This window comes from Fimicolochytrium jonesii (genome assembly GCF_025526975.1).
Source record: "Fimicolochytrium jonesii strain JEL569 chromosome Unknown EV422scaffold_8, whole genome shotgun sequence".
NCBI classification, from domain to species: Eukaryota; Fungi; Chytridiomycota; class Chytridiomycetes; order Spizellomycetales; family Powellomycetaceae; genus Fimicolochytrium; species Fimicolochytrium jonesii.
The window spans coordinates 347,882-366,808 of record NW_026515675.1 but is presented as its reverse complement, the minus strand read 5'-3'; the positions used below and the strand labels follow the sequence as shown (position 1 = coordinate 366,808).

The window sequence follows — 18,927 nt, the reverse complement described above, 5'->3', positions numbered from 1 at the left end:
GTTGGATGGAGATGCCCTAAGGTCGTGCGCGGACATGCGGCGGCGGGTTAGTTTCTGCCCACATCATGAGCAGATGTTCTTCAGTTTAATGCGGAGTAGAGAATCACCTCTTACAATGGACGTAAGATAACTCCTCGAGTCAGGCGGAAAGGAAAAGGTTGAGAGAAAGGGGGCGGAGGGATCCTGAGGGAGTCCTCATGGCATCAATGTATGGGATACTGCAGTCTATATATGTAGCCGTGGACAACCCACCGACTCCCAAATCCATACGCACATCGATGTGTGTAATATGGATGTGCATACAAGGGTGATGATATCAAGGCGGCGCGCACGGGCGGACGTCGGTTAAAACTTCAGGTGTCCTAACGACGCCGAAAGCGAATGTTATCCCACTCTATGTGGGCATTCCATCCGCTCTCAATCCGTACGAGGGGGACCAATAGTGACTCCTATATGCGGGCCGCCGACGGTAAATACATCCATGCCCTTCGCCGAAGGAAGGGGTGTGTCCCATACAAACGCTAGCTGCTGTTCATTGGAGAAATGCTTATATCTCCAGCATGAGGTAGTGTTAACGTCCAATAAGGATACGAATTGCAGAACTTGTGTCCGGATAGGGTTTGTGGGAGGAGAGTTTACTTTGATTGACTGTAGCTAATGATCTTGTAGGCTGTTGAGCGGAAAACAAGGGTGAGATCAGGGCAAGGGATAATCATAAAGGAGGAGGTGTTTGTTACGTACAACAGAATGCAGCGAAGGCGATTCCCATGAATTCTACAACGACAAGTGTGTTAGTTCCTGGAACGTGCCATCCGCTCCCTCTTCACCATCAATGAAAAAGAATACATACGTTTCAAGCTCGCTTTCGTCCCATCACGAATATGCACCATTCGATTCGTTAAAATGTCAATCTCCTGATCAATTCTGGCCTCCGCTTTCGCCACAAGATCCTTCAACTGCGCCGCCTCATCCTGGATCCTCGCCTTCTCCAGATTGATATCCAGTCGCACCCCACCATGTACCCTTGATACTTCATCGCGCATACCCTGTTTCATGCGCTCAACTTCGGCGAGAATCCGTTCGAGCTCGCCGCGGAGCACGGCGAAATCGCGCTTTTCGAGCATCTGGATGTCGGCGCGGAGTTGGGCGAAATCGCGTTCGGCGTCGGAGACTTCTTCAGCCTGTTCGGTTTTTGTTACCATGGAGCGACCGATGTTTTCCATGCTGTTGGGAACGCGGCATGTCAGTGAACCTGATGAACCCTCAGTGTTCGACCATCACATAGCCTCGGAGAAGCAATTCCAAACGAACCTTTCGGACACAGCCTCGTTTACCAGCTGCAGGATAGCGTCCGCCTGCGGTGCCGTGAACCCTTCCGTCTGCAGCATTTTCGAATACCGCGTGATGTCGAATTGTCCGCTACCCGCAACGTTCGAACTTCCCGCCAGTCCCCCCCGAACAAGCCCAATCGTTTGGGCAGTTTCTCCCTCTGTTGAGATACTGGATGATAGTGGTGGGAGAGATGATTCAAGCAGATTTGGAACTTCCCGTGGGCGGAGATGCGGCGTAGGCGCCGGTGGAGGTTCCGGGGTGGGTCCTCGGTCGTCGTAATCGTCCGTAAGTAAGGAGCTTGGCGAAGAGGAGCTTAGACGATCTTCATGGTCGGTGTCGGAGGGCAGGTTGGAGAAATACCGTCCTGTTGAGAACGATGTTGAAAGACAGCGGGAATGTGAAGACGGAATATATGGTAACTTTGCGAAGGTGTATCGTAAGGATGCGCTGGGACAACATTGGACGCTAGCGCCCCTCCCTAAGGACCTGGCTGCTCTGCGGAGCATGCTTTCTCGAGTCTTCTCCTTTCCAGCACTTAGAGCGGACGTCCTGCGTCTGCTTGGGCGTCTGGTATCTGTACACAGCACCGAGAATATCCCTCTCAACTCCGATGCCCGCCGACACTGCTTTCTGGTCTTGAAATGTGGACACTTCCGGGCAGACTTCCGGGCAGCTTCCGGGGAAACAACCGCCCGGTGTGTTTGACGTTGAAGATGAGCGGGTACTACTTCTAAGAATGGGTCTCTAATAGTGCCTGTCTCTCGCTTTCTGAGGAGTATATGTACAGTGTGACAGACAAGAGGAGGACTCCTCGCAGATTGCCTCGCAGTCTCGCAGAACTCCTGGGAGTCATGGGAGGCTCTGAGGCTGGGACGCGGAACTCGAACTTCGCTTCGCCATTTTCGCCCCGAACAGTGGACGAAAAGGACGAAACTTCGGTCGCCAGGCCCGAGCTCAGTGACACCGCTTTAGGCCGAAGAGTGCGTTGTGTTTTACACAGCGGAAAACCTTTCTATAGGGTGTAGTTCATCGCGAGCGTTGGCGAGGGCACAGAAATGCAGTTCGGCTGTCCGAGAGTACATAGGGTAGTTTAGGAACGAACAGCACTATCGCAGCAGCTGCTGACGGGGACGGCCAGCCGGGGTAGAGACAGAAAGGGCAGCTAGGCCGGGGTTTCCTCCTAGGAAACAGGACAGGCCATTTTGCGCACGATGGGGGAGGACTCCCTTCGTCACGATGCCCTGCCCGGAGCGAGTAACTCCAAACGAAACCGCGACGACTATGTCCCACCTGTTTTGAGGACGTTATTCCCGGCGATCTGCTCGCTGTCGGCGTATTTGGAGAAGCTTGGGTATGCCCAGGCCAACGCATCGCCCGATGTGGAGTTCCTTGAAAGCATTATGGTCGTTCGATGTTCCGATACGCCCGTTCCTTCCGTTGGTCCACCTGGAGATGTCCATTTTTCTCAAGCTGAGGTAGAGGCTGATTTCCTTAGGCACCTCCCGCTAGATCTGCATACTTATCAGCGTCTCTGAAACGCGTGGCAGGTGGTGCACATGAACATCGAGAAAATCCTTAAGGCAGCGACGTCCACGACCCCCAACCTGCTAACTCTAGGGTACCGCAATGTAAGGCCAGATGTGCGCTCAGGAACCCGTATCTAGAAAGAAGTTGCTCACATGTCCGTCATATTCAAAGCTGCGTGCAAAAGGCAACCGGGTGGTAGGCGCACATGGAATCGAAAACTACTTCCCCAACACGATCATCAACATCCTGAAAGCCGAATGTTGGCAAAACTTGCTCCGTCGGTGGGTTGACCCTTTGTTGTGCTTTGTTGCGTCCCCGGGATGTGTAACTCACAGAAACATCAGGATTGGATTCGAAATGATGTGCGATTTGCTTCTGAATACCACAATGTTTCTCTGCATGCCAAACGGCTGTGTTGTCCAGCTTACTGGTATGTGAAAGTATCGAAGACTTTCTCCGGATCCCATATTCACATTCATTACCGCAAGGCATTCCCTTGACGGACCAGTCCGTATCCCTCGCTGTTGATGAGATTGCATTGGTCGGTGGACTCCCCAAGACCAAATCGAAGAGACAGATTGGAGACAACAACGCAGATGAAGGTCCGTCGAAAAAGATCAGAAATCAGGCCATTCGTGGAATTGACAGCCTTCGCGCTGGAAAACCTACCGTTGGGGCTGTTGCCGATCCCAATAATGTCAAAGCACCTGGCCCCCAAACTTCCAACAGGTAAGTCTCCCATGTCGGGTTATCCGTATATTACCAGAATGCTAAGAAATACCGTTTCAGCGGACCGTCATGCTCCATTCTCATTGCTCGACGGAAGATCTTCAGCGTACGAGGGCAACGCAACGCGACAGGCGGCTTCCTCTTTGGGCTTCCTAAATTCCGTAAGTCGATCTGTCCGCTGGACGCCAAACCTCCATGCGGGACCTGATCGGTGGCCAACGAGCAGATATCCTGAACCGCGGAAAAGCAAGCTTCTCCAAAACCAGGCTGCTTGCGGACATATTCCCAAACCAGTTCGGGTCACGAAACGCGTTCCGGGCTCGCAATGGGAAAGAGGCTGGGGATTACGGTGGCAAAGACCTACCGGTGCGGTGCGCTGAAACACGGATGTAGGAGTGTAGAGTGATCTCATCTCTTTGATGTTTCAGGACTCCTCGGCCATGGGAAAAGTCCCGCGTCGACTGAAAACGGTCGGGGATCTGGGAATGCAGATGCAAGCGCTGCACGACAGGTGTAATTATAGCGCCATCCTGGACTTTTACTGTCCGAAAACCGTGAGTGGCAAACATGTCGTCGATCGTGCCGAGTCGTCTTCCTGGCTGATGGTTCTTGCACAATGCTAAGTCGGGAAAACCTAGTCCGCAACCATCCGCAACGTTCGACGCGAGTTCGTCGTTCCATCAGGTTAGTCCGGGGTTGCTTAGTGGTCAGATGAGCAACTACTCACAATGTCGTTCAGGTCTCTTCGTTCGTGAGAGCCATCATACAAAAGGTGATTCCCAACGCTTTATGGGGTAGTCCGCGCAATCAGAAGGTGATCTTACAAGGTGTGGGGAAGAACACTAAAAGACGTCAAGTTGATTTAATTTCGCTGATGCTGATTGTCGGTTGTTGGGACAGCCGTGGATAAGTTCCTGCGCTTACGTCGATATGAAACAATGTCGCTTCGGAATATTGTACATCGCTTCAAGGTTAGTGACATTTGTGCTCCGCCATGGCGACGCGGCCTTGCATAAACAAATCCTACAATTCACTGCAGATAAATGAATGCGAATGGGCACACGGCCGCAAGGGCAACGCGGACATAAGCGCATTCACCCCTCTCTCCGAAACATTCAAGCGGACCGAACTCGTGTACGAGTTCCTCTTCTGGGTCTTTGACGGCTTCGTAATCCCGCTCTTACGTGTAAGTGCAGTTGCTGCCGCACGGAGCTTTCAGGGGGGAGTGATTGATGTGTGAGCCTCACATCAGGGAACCTTTTACGTAACGGAAAGCGCACCCTTCCGCAACAAGATCTTCTATTTCCGCCATGATCTCTGGCATAATCTCACTGATCCGGTGTTTCAGAGGCTTTCTACGACGATCTTTGAGCCGTTGCAGAAGGTATTGGGCCCCACTTCAGTCTCTTGGCTTGCATTTCTTTGGGACTGATGGATGGCTTGAATTGGAAGAGATGCAGCCACGAGGATACACTCAAATGTCTTGGATATTCTTACATACGGCTCCTGCCGAAGGAAAGTGGTGTGAGGATGATCACCAACTTGCGGCGGCGGATCTCGAGCAAGGTTTGTCCCCTCTAGATTCGTTTTCGGGCGGGACGCGGGGAGGTTTCACCCACCGATTCATCCGCCATCCATGATACGTAGAAGATAAGTCCGGAAGGACAGAACGGGCGGCCAGGATCCACCTCCATCAATGGCATCTTGCAGAACGCGTTTCACATCTTGACATATGAAAAGGTTTGAACCGAACCTTATGTATCTTCATCCACTACATACGAGAAGCTGATGCCCTAGGGCACGAAAGACCCATCGGGAAATGATGGGCGGGTCCGTGTCAGGTCTGAACGATATCTATGCACGGCTGAAAGAGTTTCGGGACCAGCTGGTTGCGTCTTCAGGATCGCGGTGCGGAACACGTTTTGAGTTCTTGACGAGAGATTTACTGACTTGACCCGTTCCTCCTCCAGCAAGCTCCCCACCCTTTTTTTCTGCAAAGTGGATGTCGCCAACGCGTTTGATACCATCGATCAGGGGCTTTTACTCCAGATCATTCGTGATGTCCTGCAAGAGGTAGACGCACATGAGTCAACCTTCTTCACAGTACCGACTGCAGCAGGCTTACACAATTGGCTTACGCATTCACTCCTGCAGGACGAATACCTGGTTCAAAAGTTCTCGCTGATCCACCAGAGCGCCGGCAGATACAAGAAGAGTTTCATACGCAAAGCTCGTCCCTCCGGTACGCTACATCATTATTCAATCGAAAAATTTCAGTGCGAAAGTAACAACATTCCTTTGCAGGCGAATTCAAGCAGTTCACAGATTTCGCAAAAGAAGTGGTCGTCGGCCTGCGGAACACGATCGTCGTGGATCAGGTCGTGCATAGCTTTGAGGAGCGCGATACGGTCATTACGTTACTTGAGCAGCATATTGAGAATAATCTGATTAAGGTGGGATAACTGTTCTTGAGAAAGAGGCTATTGATGCTCTATGCCAAGTAACGGGACTTTCTTTCCACTTGCAGGTTGGCAAGAGATTGTTCAGACAAATATCAGGAATTCCGCAGGGATCTATTCTGTCTACGATTCTGTGCAGGTACACACTGCAGTCACGACACTCTTTACGTCCCTGTGGCCCAAGTCTTAACCGTGCCTGTACATTTCTCAGCTTTTTCTACGCGCACCTGGAGCAAGAGGCCCTCCGAGGGTTCAGCGACGAGAACTCGGCATTACTCCGCTACGTGGACGATTTCCTGTACATCACAACTGACCGTGCCAATGCGGTGGCTTTTGTTCGCACCATGCACGCTGGTAAGGATGAGCAATCATCATGTCATTCTCTTGCTTCAAAAGGTGGGATGGCGATCCAATCCCACGAGTTTGGCAGGACATCCAAGACATGGCTGTCGTGTGAACGTGGATAAGACCTTGACCAACTTCCCACTGGATCTGGATGGATGTGCGGTCAAGCATGTTGGAACTGTGGATGCGAGTGGCTTGCGAGTTGGTGGGTTTTTTCTCCGTCAACTTGTCGGCTGAGGCCAGTTCTGATTAGTCATCTGTAGCATTTCCATGGTGTGGCCTCCTCATTGACACCGAGTCGTTGCAAGTGCGAGGCGATTTCGGGCGATTCCAGGGTCTTCGTGAGTGTTGTCTGTTAAGTAGACATCAATAGCGCATATTTCAGTGACCCCTGTTGACAGGCCTGGACGACACGCTGACTGTCGAGATTGCGCGGACACCCGGACGTGCGTTGAAGCACAAGCTCATGCAGTAAGTGCCACTTCCGGAGAAGCTTTGCATGCCCGCACGGTTCTGTTCGTTCACCGGCGCTGATAAATCCGATGTGGCAGGATGCTCAAACCCAAATGCCACGCAATCTTCCTCGACGCCAGCCTGAACAGCCTCCCGACGGTGATCGTGAGCGTGTACGACAACCTGCGCCTGTGCGCTATGAAGTTTGTCGCGTATGTGCGCTTACTTGGATTTGGGAACGCGTTAAGTGTTGATGTGTTTCTGCATCGTAAGTTTTCTTGAACGCGCGGACATGGGGATGTCGGCGCAGTGATATTGATTAACCGTTTTCGGCATGCAGGTGTGATCCGCGATGTGGTTCGCTTTGCCTATCTCTTGATCCGTAGCCGTGTAAGCACATTGACTGCACGGACCCACGGTTGCGTTTGCCCCCTCACCGCTACTCAAATCGAGTGGTAAGTCGCTCTCAGACATCACTCTTCACAAGCGCCGTCTAACGAAAGCATTCCCGAACACCACAGGCTGGGCCTGAAAGCCTTCCATTCGATCCTCCACCAAAAGCAAACACGCTTCCCGCATCTGACCAAACAGATCAGAAAAGACGGCGAGGCAGCCCGGTTCGCTACTGTGCGGAAACGGCTGCTTCCGATCGTTGCGCTTGCGAAAGTGTCTATCATTTAAATACTCGGACTTCTTGACGGCGTAAATGGAGAAAGTCTTTACATAAATGTCGCTACGGGACTCTGCTGAATGGGGAACGATGGAGGTGGTGTCTCTAGATTTGTACATAGTCCCGCCCGCCTCGGTGTCTTATTCTCTCCCATAATGTTCCGATCAACTCCTGTACGTGAAAGTGAGGAAGAGACTGGATGGGTATGATATACAAGGGCTGGCACTCGTTGGGTGAAGATCCATTTGTACGTACCCCTCCGTTGCGGATGACCGCGGACCAGAACTTCCAGTGTGGAAGCATATCCGGAAAGTGGCGTACTGCAAAGATAGATTGTCAGCGTGACACCACTCTTGCCCACTTTGCTTCGGCACTGATACATACTCCGGAAGACAGTATAATTGTACGCTCCCCCGATGATCAAGTAAGCGGTGCTCGCCACAAACGAAAGGAGGACGAACGTGCCGAATCCACTCATCTTGCGATCCTCACCTCCGGGATTCCCAATCGGCTGGTCGGGTCCTTTGGCCGCCTTTGGGCATCCCTGCGGTGTCTGCCACTCGATCTCAATAACCCCATTCCGTTTTGTTGCTGTTAGGTCCTGCAAGGCAATCCGGGGTTCAGATGTGCGAACCTCACGCATCCAGGGGCCTTCGCGTCGGTACCTGCGTCCGGTCATGACACAGGAAGGAGATGTTCACGGCATCGGTATTGTTTCGCTTGAATATGAGCTGCACCCCGCCCTGAATCTGTTGGACCACGGGCGGAGCAGCGCTTGCTAGGGGTTTCACCCCGGCCAAAATGGCTTTTGGGCATTGCGGCGAGTCGTCTGTGCCTTTCCCTTGTACTTCCTTCGTCTAGCGCAAAGGGGAAACTCTTTCAGCCCCCTGGGTATTGGTGACCGGAGTTTCCTGGTGGGAACTGACCTGGCAGAACCATGCTTTTGGGTCTCCACCGCAGTACTCTGTAAATTATAAAGCCGTCGATACGCTGTACTTCCGCCCACGCGAAAGCTCCGCTTACTTTCAGTTGCTTTGTTCGGAAGGGAAGCAAGTGGTCGGCAGGCGTTCCCTATTATCGTTTTTGTCACGGTTGCAAACTCAAACACTGGATCTTGGGGGATGATGGCTTTAAAATCGGCGTGGGTGAGGTTATACGTTTGACCTTTCAGAGAAAGAAGATGATTGGGTTGAGTTCGCTTCAGTCTTATGAGAAGATGTGGTGAACCAGTAACTTACCACTGAGCGAGAGGTTGGAGCAGTCGAACGCGAGGGCAACTTGACATAGGACAAAGAGGATGCCGATGGTAAGGAGGTCCATACTGAGATATACATACGACCGCTTTCTGCCCTCAACTCCTGGATAGAGCCAGCTTGTGTTGCGAAGGATATGTGCCCAGAAGAGCGTTTGAAGTTCGAAGTTCAACGGCGACGCGTCCAACTGTATAACTGACACGCACTTAAATGCATTTAATACGCAACTGGTCATGTGAGAAGAGGAGACGTCCTACACAAACAGCATCGACTCGGTTCCCAAGATCATGCGCATGATACAGGTAGGTCTAGAACAGAAACTAACTTAGAAGATGAGGCCCCAACCATCCTGCCTTCTCGCTCTATCCGCCAGGAACAACGTCAGGAAGGCATCGGCAGCTTGGCGGTCCCGCTTCTCAACCACCGCCCATGTGCTCGCCCGCACCACTCGCCTTTTTGCCCCTCCCGTCGTGAAGAAGCCGACGGTTGTGGAAGAGACGAAGACGGCGGCGAAGAAGAGGCTGGTAGCGGCAGATGCCACAACGGAAGTGGCCCCGCCAAAAAGACCCTTGGACGCGTTCTCGCTGTACTTGAAGGAAAGGCGCGCGGAGCTGCGACGTGAGGGGCGGCTGGGCACTCAAGATAACGGTATGTTTACGAAGAGTGGTGGAGGGGAGTTTATCAGCGGGCTAAAACTTTCGCTGAACCGCCTGCGTAATGGCAGTCACATATCAGAAGCAGTTGGGAGCTGAGTGGAGCGCTCTCACCGACGCCGAAATAGCGGTGAGATATCGCAATTGGGGATTATGGTTCATGCCTACGACGGAAGTTAGATGCTGAAGCTGCGTCGATTTTGTCTAGCCATACCGCCGACAAGCGCAGGCACTTAAAGACAAATACGAAGTACAACTAGCAGAATATTTGGCAGCCCATCCACAACGCGCCACTTCTGCGGATACAGGGATATCGATCGCCGAGGCATGGCAGCAGTTTGCAGCCTCGACTCCAGACCTGCCAAAGAAATTGCAATCGAAACCGATTACACATTCGGATGAGGCTAAAAGCAAACTTTTGGACGGAAAAAGTACCGATGCGTCAGGGAAAGGGAAACCGCAAAAGAAAGGGAAGGCGCAGAAGAAAGGCATTTCTGGAAAGCCGAAGAAGCCGTTGACTGCATACTTCCTGTATACTGCGGATAAGCGGGAAGCAGTGAAGCTGGAGAATCCCGATGCTACTTTTGGTAAGGATCCAACAGCTTGGATCAGACGCGAAAAGCTGGAGCGAGACCTCTCGCACAGGATGATGACGACTCAACAGTGGGCACGCTATTCACAGGCCAATTGGGCAAACTACTGGGTGAGCGGTGGAAAGCTCTATCAGAACAGGACAAGGAGGTCAGTTGAAGTAACCCGCATTTGGCGCCTTATCGACAATCCAACTGGGCAACTGACATTTTGCACCATCGTGTCAATGCAGCCGTACCAGAAAAAAGCAGCGAAACTAAAAGCCAGCTACGAAAAGCAACTGCAGCAAGGGTCAAACGAGATTTCCGAGCCTATAACGACCGAACCGTCATCAGCAGCAACGCTCACCAAATCAAAAGCAAAAGCAAAGACATCAACAAAGATAACCAAACCGGCAGCAGCCCCAGCAACCAATTCGAAAAACCCGCGGACAGCAAAGGATCCACACGCGCCAAAGAAACCCTTGAACAGCTACTTCCTTTATGCTGCGGAACGACGCGCAGAGATCGTCGCGGCCGGTGAGGAACTCTCGATCGGCGAGATGGCGAAGAAGATTGGGGCGGAGTGGAGAGCGATGGGAGGCGCTGAGAAGGCGGTAAGGGACATTCCCCGCGGCTAGCAGAGAGTGGTGAATGGTGTGAGTAACTGGTGCCCGTTTTCCCTGTCTTCCTTGCAGCCGTTCCTAGAGGAGGAGAAGCGAAGTCTGGCAGTATACACCAAGGAAATAGCAGCGTATAAGGTGTGTAAAACGTTCTCCAAACTGGTATGCTCCGTGGGGTTGGAGAACTTGCTTGTCTAATGTTTTCATGCAGGCCCGCAAATCACAATGAGCATCATGGGCGACTACATTGGCAGCTGGCAGCGGGATCCGCTTCCACAAAACGATGGCGATGAAGCGGTTGGATTATCAAAGCCACAGATGCATATGACAGGGATCATTCCAGGAGCGGGAATGGTGTCCCATGTAATGGGCGATGAGAACCGGAATATTGTGCGTGAATCGCAGGACGCTTTGACTGTCAGTTCTGGCGAGGATGAGGGAAAATTGAGCTGGATCGTAGAAGACAGTCCTGTAGCACGGTATACGTAGACGTATTATGGTAGATGTGGTTTGCGAATCAGCTCGGCTTCAAAAAGCAACGTGAAAGTGACTCTAATGTACATATGCAGGCTCCCTACGGAAGGACGGTGACTTGACTAACCGTAAGAATCTACAGCAACGCCTTGGGGTTCTTCAACAGCTTAGCCCAAGTCGCTAAAAACTTATCGGCGACCTTCGCCGACACCGCCCTCTCATCCACCACCAGATCCGCATCAAGCACGTAATCCACTCTAGGCTCGCATTCCCCGGAGAAAGAGCCCGTGTAGAAGCTCGAGGGTGGTGGTTGAGCGAAGAAATCGATGTCGGAGGGCGAGGTGGCCGTGGCGGTCTTCGATTTCGGTTTCGTTGATTCGAGAACAATCGTGGCGTCTGGTGGGCCGCTTTTGGAGGGTTTGGTTGAAGATTTGTTGGGTGCGCCGAAGATGAGGTCGAGGTCGTTGAGGCTGCTGGATGGCTTTTGTTGAGACTCTTTGCGGATGGAGCCTATTGTGAAGTTGACGGGGTGGCGGGATGTGGGGTAGGCTGTGACTTCGGCTAGAGGGGAGAGAACAGCGTCGAAGATGGTGAAGGCTGTGCCGGGGTGTTCCACAGCTTTCAAGTTGTCCTGAAAGATGGTGCGACGATGTCAGACATGCGAAAGGAATGAACAAACGACTCGAGTTGTGATGTCTGATCCCTCTCCGTTACCTGAAAGATCTTGCTGAGTTTCACGCCACCAACATCTTCCGGCTTCTCAAGCAACATGCGCGCACTGCCAAGTGGTGCCAGCCTGGTGATCAGAATCCGAGGCTCCGTGATGACTTCCTTCTTCTGGTTTGCTTCCACCCATTTCGCATTGACTGCAGACGTACATGTGGAATCAGCACAAAAGAGGATCCGACCGCATTTCTAAGTGACTTTCGCTTACCTTCGGGTACCGCCTTTAATGCGAGATGGGCCGCCCTCGTGAACAGGTCGGATACGGACAATGCCGCATGGTAGGTATCTATCGTGTGAACATTTAGGCGCCAATCTTGCAGTAAAGCGGTGTCAACCGCTCGACAAACTGCTACGAACCATTATAGTTCTTCACGAAAGTGACAAGGTCGTTCACAACCACTTCGCTGCCATAGTAGGCCGCTGGGAGAAGAGGTTCATCACTGCCGTCCACAGCAAAAACTGCCCCTCCCGCTGGTGCATTGTCCAAAATCGATGGGTTCGCCAGATATTTCAGTACATCCCCCTTCAATAGCCGGTTCTTCGGTCCTGGAGGTGCCATGTGTTTTGGTTAGTGTCGAACTGTCAGCGCACCATTCGACCAAACTGTTTCGCAGGCATACCTGAGCGAGGCAGACGCCTCACAGTCGCAGAGTCAATTCCCTTGGCACCGACAAGCCAGGCGACCGCCGGGGACAAGGTTTCACCACTTGTGCTGGTCGATGCAAAGCGCGCTACCAACCGAGTGACCTCAACGTCAGTAACGGAGGAAGCCGTGTCGACATTAACCTGACAAGGACACTCACCTGTGCATTTGGAGAGAGGTGAAGAGGTACGAGAGGCCCTTGCTGCCGCGACACTCACTCTTGTCAGCATCTTTGCTATATGCGGCGATTGGAGATGGGAGCGTGAAGTCTGCGGAATGAGACCTTTCGCAGTGCAAGCCTTCGATCTCAACCGGAAATCGATGTTTGCAACATGAGACATCGATCCGACGCGTTCAGCACGTGACTGGGTTTTACACTTTATACGCAATTGTGATTATCCTGTTATTCGCCACTGTCAAATGTTTTATCGTCTTTCTGTCTGTGTTCGACCCTACGTAACGTACTTTTGGCTGAGAGATGGTAACAGTAGCTCGGCCGTGTCCGAGGTTGGTTCGGTGCCAGAAAACATCGGACAATCAGCCATACACCGTAGGAGTTCATCGGCATCCAATCAGACATTCTTACAACAAAAACTCGAAGGTAAGTCAAACCGACATGCGCGGTCGAGGCAGTCCAGAAATGTTTGTCTACTGCTTTGTCCATGTACTTGAGAAATTGTGGAAATCCGTGCGGAAGCTTCCAGCCTCCCACCTTATACCCATAATTCCTTCAGGGTGCCTTGTCAATCTTGCTCAGTCATGTGTCTTGGCTTGCGAACGAAAGGAACGGGGCGATACCCATCCAGTTCTGCCTTCTTATAGCAGCTGCTTCTTTGCATGCACAATCGAGCAATCCGCCCATGGTTAGATTAAGGAGCCAGGATACGCCGGTATCAAAACAACTCAAGTATGCACTCTTCTCTTCCGCTCGCCGGAGTGTCTTGCCGACCCGTGAGCACACCGGCGTCAAAAATTGAGGTTCAAATTCAACAACTCTTGATCAGAGAATCAGATTGAGGCCCCTACCTAGTACCAAGTCCCGGGCACCAGTTGAAAGCGAAACCGAGCGACACCGTTGTGGTCCTTCCACATTTGGTTGTGGGCCGATGCGTCACACCACGGTCCAGAACCCAGACGAGCCGTTTGTTGGCTCAAACTGGCGGTGCATTGGACGGAGAAGCCTCGCAATTTAGCGCCTTGATTAGAATCGCCGCGGCGTGATGCAAGCTAAATTACACTTGGACGGGGCCTGAGACTGCTGTAAGACGTCGCCGTTCACTTTCCATGGCCACATAATTGTTGGAATTCTCGCGACGCACCGAAGGTCCGACGGCGAAGGCCCGCCCACCAGACAACAAAAGGTCGCACGGAAAAGCCGGGCCCCCTCGTCATCGCTGCCACCACGTCCTCCGCATCCCTCCGCCAGCCTCTCCCCTAAAAAGTTAAGCGAGACGCAATCGGTCCTCATCACCTAGTCGTCCACCTCCTGTCAAGATTGCCTGGTTCACCATGTCCGAGTCCCTCGACGAACAGGCGGTGCCAGCAAAGCCCGTGATAACCGCCCCGCCAAGAACGACCAGCAAAGCAATCTCAAAGCCAGCCAAGCCAACCACCATCGCCAAGCCGCTAGCCCACACGTCCAGCAAGCCCACCCGAGGCTCGATAGATTTCAGCCAACTCCTCACCGACCTCGACAAGGAAATCAAACATACCAAGACACAGTCTCTCCTCATACCACCTTCCCACTTCTCCCACCGCCGCCAAAGGTCGGACTCTAGCGCTGTCGAGTTCGGCCCGCCGGCTGTGGCCGCCAACGTTGCGTCTTTGGACCGCGTCGTGTCGCTTAGGTCACGCTCGATCGCAGCAGCCTCGCCGCCCTCGACGACGTCGGGAAAGAGCTTCCGTGGCCAATCCTCTCAAGGAGGGTCCGAGCAGCCAAAAAAGGTACGGTGGAGCGACGACCTCACCTTACCGTCCCCACCACCCCCCAAACGCGCCGATTCGCTGCCAGCTCCCGCCCGCGCCGCCCCACACACCATCCTCAAAGCCCCTACGACGGCGTTCCGCTCCGCACCATCCCATCAATCATCGACAGCGATAGTACCAGCATCTGTATCAACCCGCCTGACATCCTCATGGTCCCACCCGCCGCGCGCCTTCCTGCATCAACTCGCCTCCCACCGCCGGCAGAAATCCGACCCCGAAACCGCAGAGAAGCCCGACCGCAACGTCTACATGTCGTATTGGCTAAGCATGCTGGACGACGCGGCCCGCGGCGTAGCGAGGCGAACAGATGTGATGGGGGACGGCGCTGAGAATGGACACGGTGCGGTGCACATGGGGATGGGGACCGAGCGAGGGAAGAGTTTGCATGTGCAGGCGCAAGGATGATGGGGGAGTTCGTTCGTCCCCTTGGTTTCTTGGCTTCTTTGGGTTGATTTTATACCGAGTTGTTTGAGAATGAGTTTTGGGACTATCTTAAAACAATTTTGCGTTAGTTTACTGTTACGGCGCTATACCAGTATATAGTCCCTCTTGGCGTAGGCGCTATGTAGATACTACTTTTTTGGTCGGAATTCGGAAACTTTATATGACCTCTCAGAATACAAGTGCAGAATGGTTTCGTTGATGATTTGTAGAGACAGTAGTATGGGGTTGGAATTGTAAAACGAGTCATCGAGACAGCCCTCAAGCGGCGCGCGAGTAAAACAGTACGCACTACATGATTCATTCTACCCCTTCTTCCCCTTCCCCTTCTTCGTATTCGACCCACCCCCAACAGCCCCACTAACCCCATCCACAACAGCATGCGTCGCACTCGCTATCCGGTTCCTCGCAGCCCTAATAACCTCCCCAGGGCCTCCGGTTCCCAGCACCGACGCTGTCCCCTCGCTGCCACTCGTCGCTCCCAAATGCTCCGTCGATCCGTCCACGCGAGGCGGTCTTAGTCCGCCGGCAGACGACGCATCGCCAGCGCCGCCTCCGTTGATGCCGTTTGCGGGCGTGCTGCCGCTATCGCTGCCCCGCTCTTCCTCTCCCAGCTGCCTCATCCACATCGTGTAGTATGTGCCCTCCTTGTTCATCAGCTCGTTATGGGTGCCCTTTTCGGCCACCATCCCGTCCTTGAGCACCAGGATAACGTCCGCATCGACGATGGTGCTCAGCCGGTGGGCAATGACTAACGTAGTTCGCCCCTTGCCAAGCGCGAGCAGCCGGTCCTGCACCAGCCGCTCCGTGGTGTTATCCAGCGCGCTGGTAGCCTCGTCCAGCAAAATGATGGTGGGGTTCTTGAGAATCGTGCGCGCAATAGCTATACGCTGCTTCTCTCCACCGCTCAATCTCAGCCCTCGCTCGCCGACTCTCGTCTCGTACCCATCGGGGAAGCTCAAGATGCGATCGTGGATCTGCGCGGCTTTCGCGGCAGCGACGATCTCTTCGTCTGTCGCGTTTACGTTCCCGTAGCGAATGTTGTACTTGACGGTGTCGTTGAAGAGGACCGTGTCTTGCGGGACAACACCGATATGGGAACGGAGCGATGCTTGTTTGACGGTGCGGATGTCTTGCCCGTCGAAGGTGATGGATCCAGATTGTATGTCGTAGAAGCGGAAAAGAAGCTATGGAAGAAAGTTGAGGTTATTCACCGGCCACTTCACGCATGACTCTCGATGTTGCGTGCTGCTCTACATACCCTGAAAACAGTACTCTTGCCACCGCCTGACGGCCCAACCAGCGCCACAGTCTTGCCGGCTGGTACCTCGAAGCTTAGCCCTTTCACGGCCAGCTGCCTCGGGTCATATCCAAACGCAACATTGTCTAGAATTGACAAGAAGCCTTAGCAAAACGACAGGGACAGTTGCGCCAAGACCAAGTTCAATCTTACCAAAGACAATATGTCCCTTCTCGCGAATGATGAGATCCGTTGCATCTGGGTTGTCCTTGATTGCCTCGCCTTCCTCGAAAAGATCCAACATCTTTTCCATATCGATGAAATTTTGCTGGATGACTCGGTAGTATGTTCCGAACCTGATCGCCCACGAGTATCACATACGTCAGTGGCATGCCTATTCACGAAGTCAAAGTCAATCTCGAATCATACCAGTTCAACGGCTGGTAAAGCTGCAAAAGATAGGTCAAAAACGCCACAAAGTCACCAACAGTCAACTGGCCATCGGAAACCCTCTTGGCACACATCAAAAGACCGCTCAGGAGCCCGAGAGTGATGACGACATTCTGCGCAGAGTTCAAGATGTTCAAACTGGCGCTGCTCTTATAGTCTGCGTCCTGGTACTTGCGAATCGCCTCATCATACGCCTTCACTTCCAGCTGCTCGTTATTGTAGTACTTGACCGTCTCGAAGTTCAGGAGCGAGTCCACGGCTTTGGCTCGAGCAGCAGAGTCGAACTCGTTCATTGCACGACGGAACTTTGTGCGCCATTCCGTAATCCAGATAGTACATACGATGTAGAGCACCATGGTGACGAATACGAGCGTAGCGATGGCCCAGTCGAAGGTGATGAGGAAGACGATGCAAGCGAGAGCAATGTCGACAAACACCGGGAGGATGTTGAAAGCGAGATACGACAGGAGCGATCCGATCGAAGAGGTGCCCCGGTCCATCACTCGGAGCACTTCGCCGGTTTTACGATTGATATGGAACTTCAGGGACAAAGAGTGCAGGTGTTCTAGCATGCGAACGGAGACTTCGCGAGTGGTGTACTGACCCACGGGAATCCAGAGGAAGTACTGAAGAGACGAGAGCAGACCCACACCGCCTTGCAGGAAGCGGAAGAAAGTGTACAAGAGAATCGCACCCCAAGCGAAGTACGGGCGTTCATTATCCCCCTCGCCTCCCGGTGTAAGCGCATCAACCACCCTCTTATACTGCAGGGGTACCAACACGTTGACGACGCGTCCCAGTGCGAGGAAGATGAAGCACAAGACTACAAGAGCCTGCAGTCGCAAGGGCTTTGGCCATAGGAAAGGCATGAGTTTTCGCACTTTGCGCAATGTCTCGGTCCATCCAGATGTCGCTGCAGCGGTACCGGCTGCTTCCTCATCGGCGGATGCTTGACGACGTGTAGTGAAGTGCGTGACGATGAGGGTGACAATAAACGTGCATATCAGAGAGTAGCGCGTAAGAAAGATCCCAAAGTAGGTATTGTCGATTGAAACTTGGAGCATCATCGCTGAACGGATTGGAAAGTGATTCATTAGACACAACCTCTTGGAACATGAATACTCAAACCTAGGAACCGTACCACTAGCAGGCTTCAAGCTCGACACGGTCCACTGATACACTTGAGCAGACTCGACGACGAAGGCTAGGTACCAAAAATTCTTGATGACCAAAGGTAGCCTGTCCTCAGTTCTGGTAGCCCACTCCTCCCTCTCCAAAGTCGCCGCAAAGAAGATGAACGTTGTAGCCGTGAGCCACGCGAAGGCCGCCATCACATCTGCGACAGCGCGAGCCGGCATATCCTGCACAACAGCACTAGGCAGATCAGGATGTGCGGTGCGATAGAAGTCCAGCCCGACGTCGAACAAGAATGTGAGGAAAACTAGCGGGGCTATGATCCGAGCAACTATGGATCGCACTGCTATAGGATGATGCGGCTCGTCTCCATTCGTGCGTCGCAGAAGAGGTCGTCGCTCTGCTTCGTTCCGTGTGCCCTGTCTCATGACGCCAAGATACCATATCGTTCCCGCGATTACGATGAAGGCGAGCAGAATGCCAGATGAAACAGTGTCCAGCAGACATGGCGCTATCTTCCAGCCGTCAATATAAGGCGCTGAACAGAACGAGTCGTTGGGTACCGGGAAGGGTGGTATAGGTGGGAGGGGTTCGGCGTGGGACACCATCTTGTGCAGGGATTGACCCGTGGCGTGAGGTTTCTGTTTCTACGGCTGCTACAAATGTTTCTCCGTAAGGAAGATAGGAAGCGGAAACGACAGGACCAGAGCTAAAGCGCTGAAACCTGGTAGGAAAAACTCTGCGTACTCTTAACTGGGGACCGTAAGTGCTAAGGACCGACTATAATTCCGTACAGAAACAGTTTTCGCAGCCAACACCGTGTTGGAGCAAGCTGGAGCCGTGTGCTGCCCTGCGACGGACTCGACTTGAAGGAGTTTCTGGTGACTGATGAGAAGCTTGTCGTTTACCCGACTTCGCTTGGGGGCAGCAAGAAAAGAGGCGTGGGGAACTTCTTGCGAGTTGGGCTTGGGGCTTTCATCTGTCGCGATGTCACCCCGTCAAAAGGCGCATCTCTCATCTGCAAATGATCTGGGGGAATCTCCCGCTCGCTCGCAACCCCCACGCTTGCTTGGTCCCTGAGACCCTCCCATCGACCCCTCACAGAACCCCACTCACACTCGACACTCGCAACGGAACACAACCCTTTTAGACATACTGTATACGGTACATATATGTGTAGGCCGTTAAGTTACTAGAGCTGGGGCGAGGCAAGTATCGCA

At 53.0% G+C, this 18,927-nt stretch overlaps 8 protein-coding genes across 8 annotated transcripts; 4 read left to right on the top strand and 4 right to left on the bottom strand.

The window, feature by feature from the left end:
- Positions 1-760: 760 nt before the first annotated feature.
- On the bottom strand, positions 761-2,192 carry EV422DRAFT_415862 (uncharacterized protein). Its single transcript, XM_053067064.1, has 2 exons — positions 1,312-2,192; positions 761-1,224 (listed from the first exon to the last, which is right to left on the bottom strand). The coding sequence occupies exons 1-2, from the start codon at positions 1,836-1,838 to the stop codon at positions 792-794; spliced, it is 960 nt and encodes a 319-aa protein (XP_052926472.1). The 5' UTR covers positions 1,839-2,192; the 3' UTR covers positions 761-791.
- Positions 2,193-2,801: 609 nt separating this feature from the next.
- EV422DRAFT_416045 (uncharacterized protein) lies at positions 2,802-4,232 on the top strand. The gene is made up of 7 exons (XM_053067066.1): positions 2,802-2,807; positions 2,880-3,140; positions 3,204-3,289; positions 3,348-3,588; positions 3,649-3,749; positions 3,836-4,142; positions 4,227-4,232. The coding sequence occupies exons 2-6, from the start codon at positions 2,971-2,973 to the stop codon at positions 3,979-3,981; spliced, it is 744 nt and encodes a 247-aa protein (XP_052926471.1). The 5' UTR covers positions 2,802-2,807; positions 2,880-2,970; the 3' UTR covers positions 3,982-4,142; positions 4,227-4,232.
- Positions 4,233-6,289: 2,057 nt separating this feature from the next.
- On the top strand, positions 6,290-7,173 carry EV422DRAFT_415930 (uncharacterized protein). The gene is made up of 5 exons (XM_053067065.1): positions 6,290-6,401; positions 6,488-6,597; positions 6,656-6,733; positions 6,850-6,863; positions 6,944-7,173. Exons 2-5 carry the CDS (start codon positions 6,544-6,546, stop codon positions 7,125-7,127), a joined length of 330 nt encoding a protein of 109 aa, XP_052926470.1. The 5' UTR covers positions 6,290-6,401; positions 6,488-6,543; the 3' UTR covers positions 7,128-7,173.
- A 447-nt stretch (positions 7,174-7,620) lies between these two features.
- EV422DRAFT_566488 (autophagy-related protein 27) lies at positions 7,621-8,835 on the bottom strand (the record flags this gene model as incomplete). The annotated part of the gene is made up of 7 exons (XM_053072445.1): positions 7,621-7,686; positions 7,771-7,835; positions 7,900-8,116; positions 8,181-8,372; positions 8,442-8,479; positions 8,539-8,679; positions 8,754-8,835. 7 exons carry the CDS (start codon positions 8,833-8,835, stop codon positions 7,621-7,623), a joined length of 801 nt encoding a protein of 266 aa, XP_052926469.1.
- Positions 8,836-9,100: 265 nt separating this feature from the next.
- On the top strand, positions 9,101-11,102 carry EV422DRAFT_566487 (high mobility group box domain-containing protein; the record flags this gene model as incomplete). Its single annotated transcript, XM_053072444.1, has 7 exons — positions 9,101-9,416; positions 9,493-9,551; positions 9,630-10,008; positions 10,086-10,162; positions 10,245-10,607; positions 10,689-10,755; positions 10,825-11,102. 7 exons carry the CDS (start codon positions 9,101-9,103, stop codon positions 11,100-11,102), a joined length of 1,539 nt encoding a protein of 512 aa, XP_052926468.1.
- Positions 11,103-11,223: 121 nt separating this feature from the next.
- Positions 11,224-12,686, bottom strand: EV422DRAFT_566486 (uncharacterized protein; the record flags this gene model as incomplete). Its single annotated transcript, XM_053072443.1, has 6 exons — positions 11,224-11,718; positions 11,802-11,953; positions 12,022-12,099; positions 12,171-12,359; positions 12,434-12,544; positions 12,617-12,686. 6 exons carry the CDS (start codon positions 12,684-12,686, stop codon positions 11,224-11,226), a joined length of 1,095 nt encoding a protein of 364 aa, XP_052926467.1.
- Positions 12,687-13,734: 1,048 nt separating this feature from the next.
- On the top strand, positions 13,735-15,228 carry EV422DRAFT_525509 (uncharacterized protein). The gene has a single exon (XM_053070056.1). The coding sequence runs from the start codon at positions 13,966-13,968 to the stop codon at positions 14,845-14,847; it is 882 nt and encodes a 293-aa protein (XP_052926466.1). The 5' UTR covers positions 13,735-13,965; the 3' UTR covers positions 14,848-15,228.
- EV422DRAFT_494996 (P-loop containing nucleoside triphosphate hydrolase protein) lies at positions 15,189-17,637 on the bottom strand (the record flags this gene model as incomplete). Its single annotated transcript, XM_053067787.1, has 4 exons — positions 15,189-16,070; positions 16,145-16,269; positions 16,337-16,479; positions 16,553-17,637. The coding sequence occupies 4 exons, from the start codon at positions 17,635-17,637 to the stop codon at positions 15,189-15,191; spliced, it is 2,235 nt and encodes a 744-aa protein (XP_052926465.1).
- Between the last annotated feature and the right edge of the window lie 1,290 nt (positions 17,638-18,927).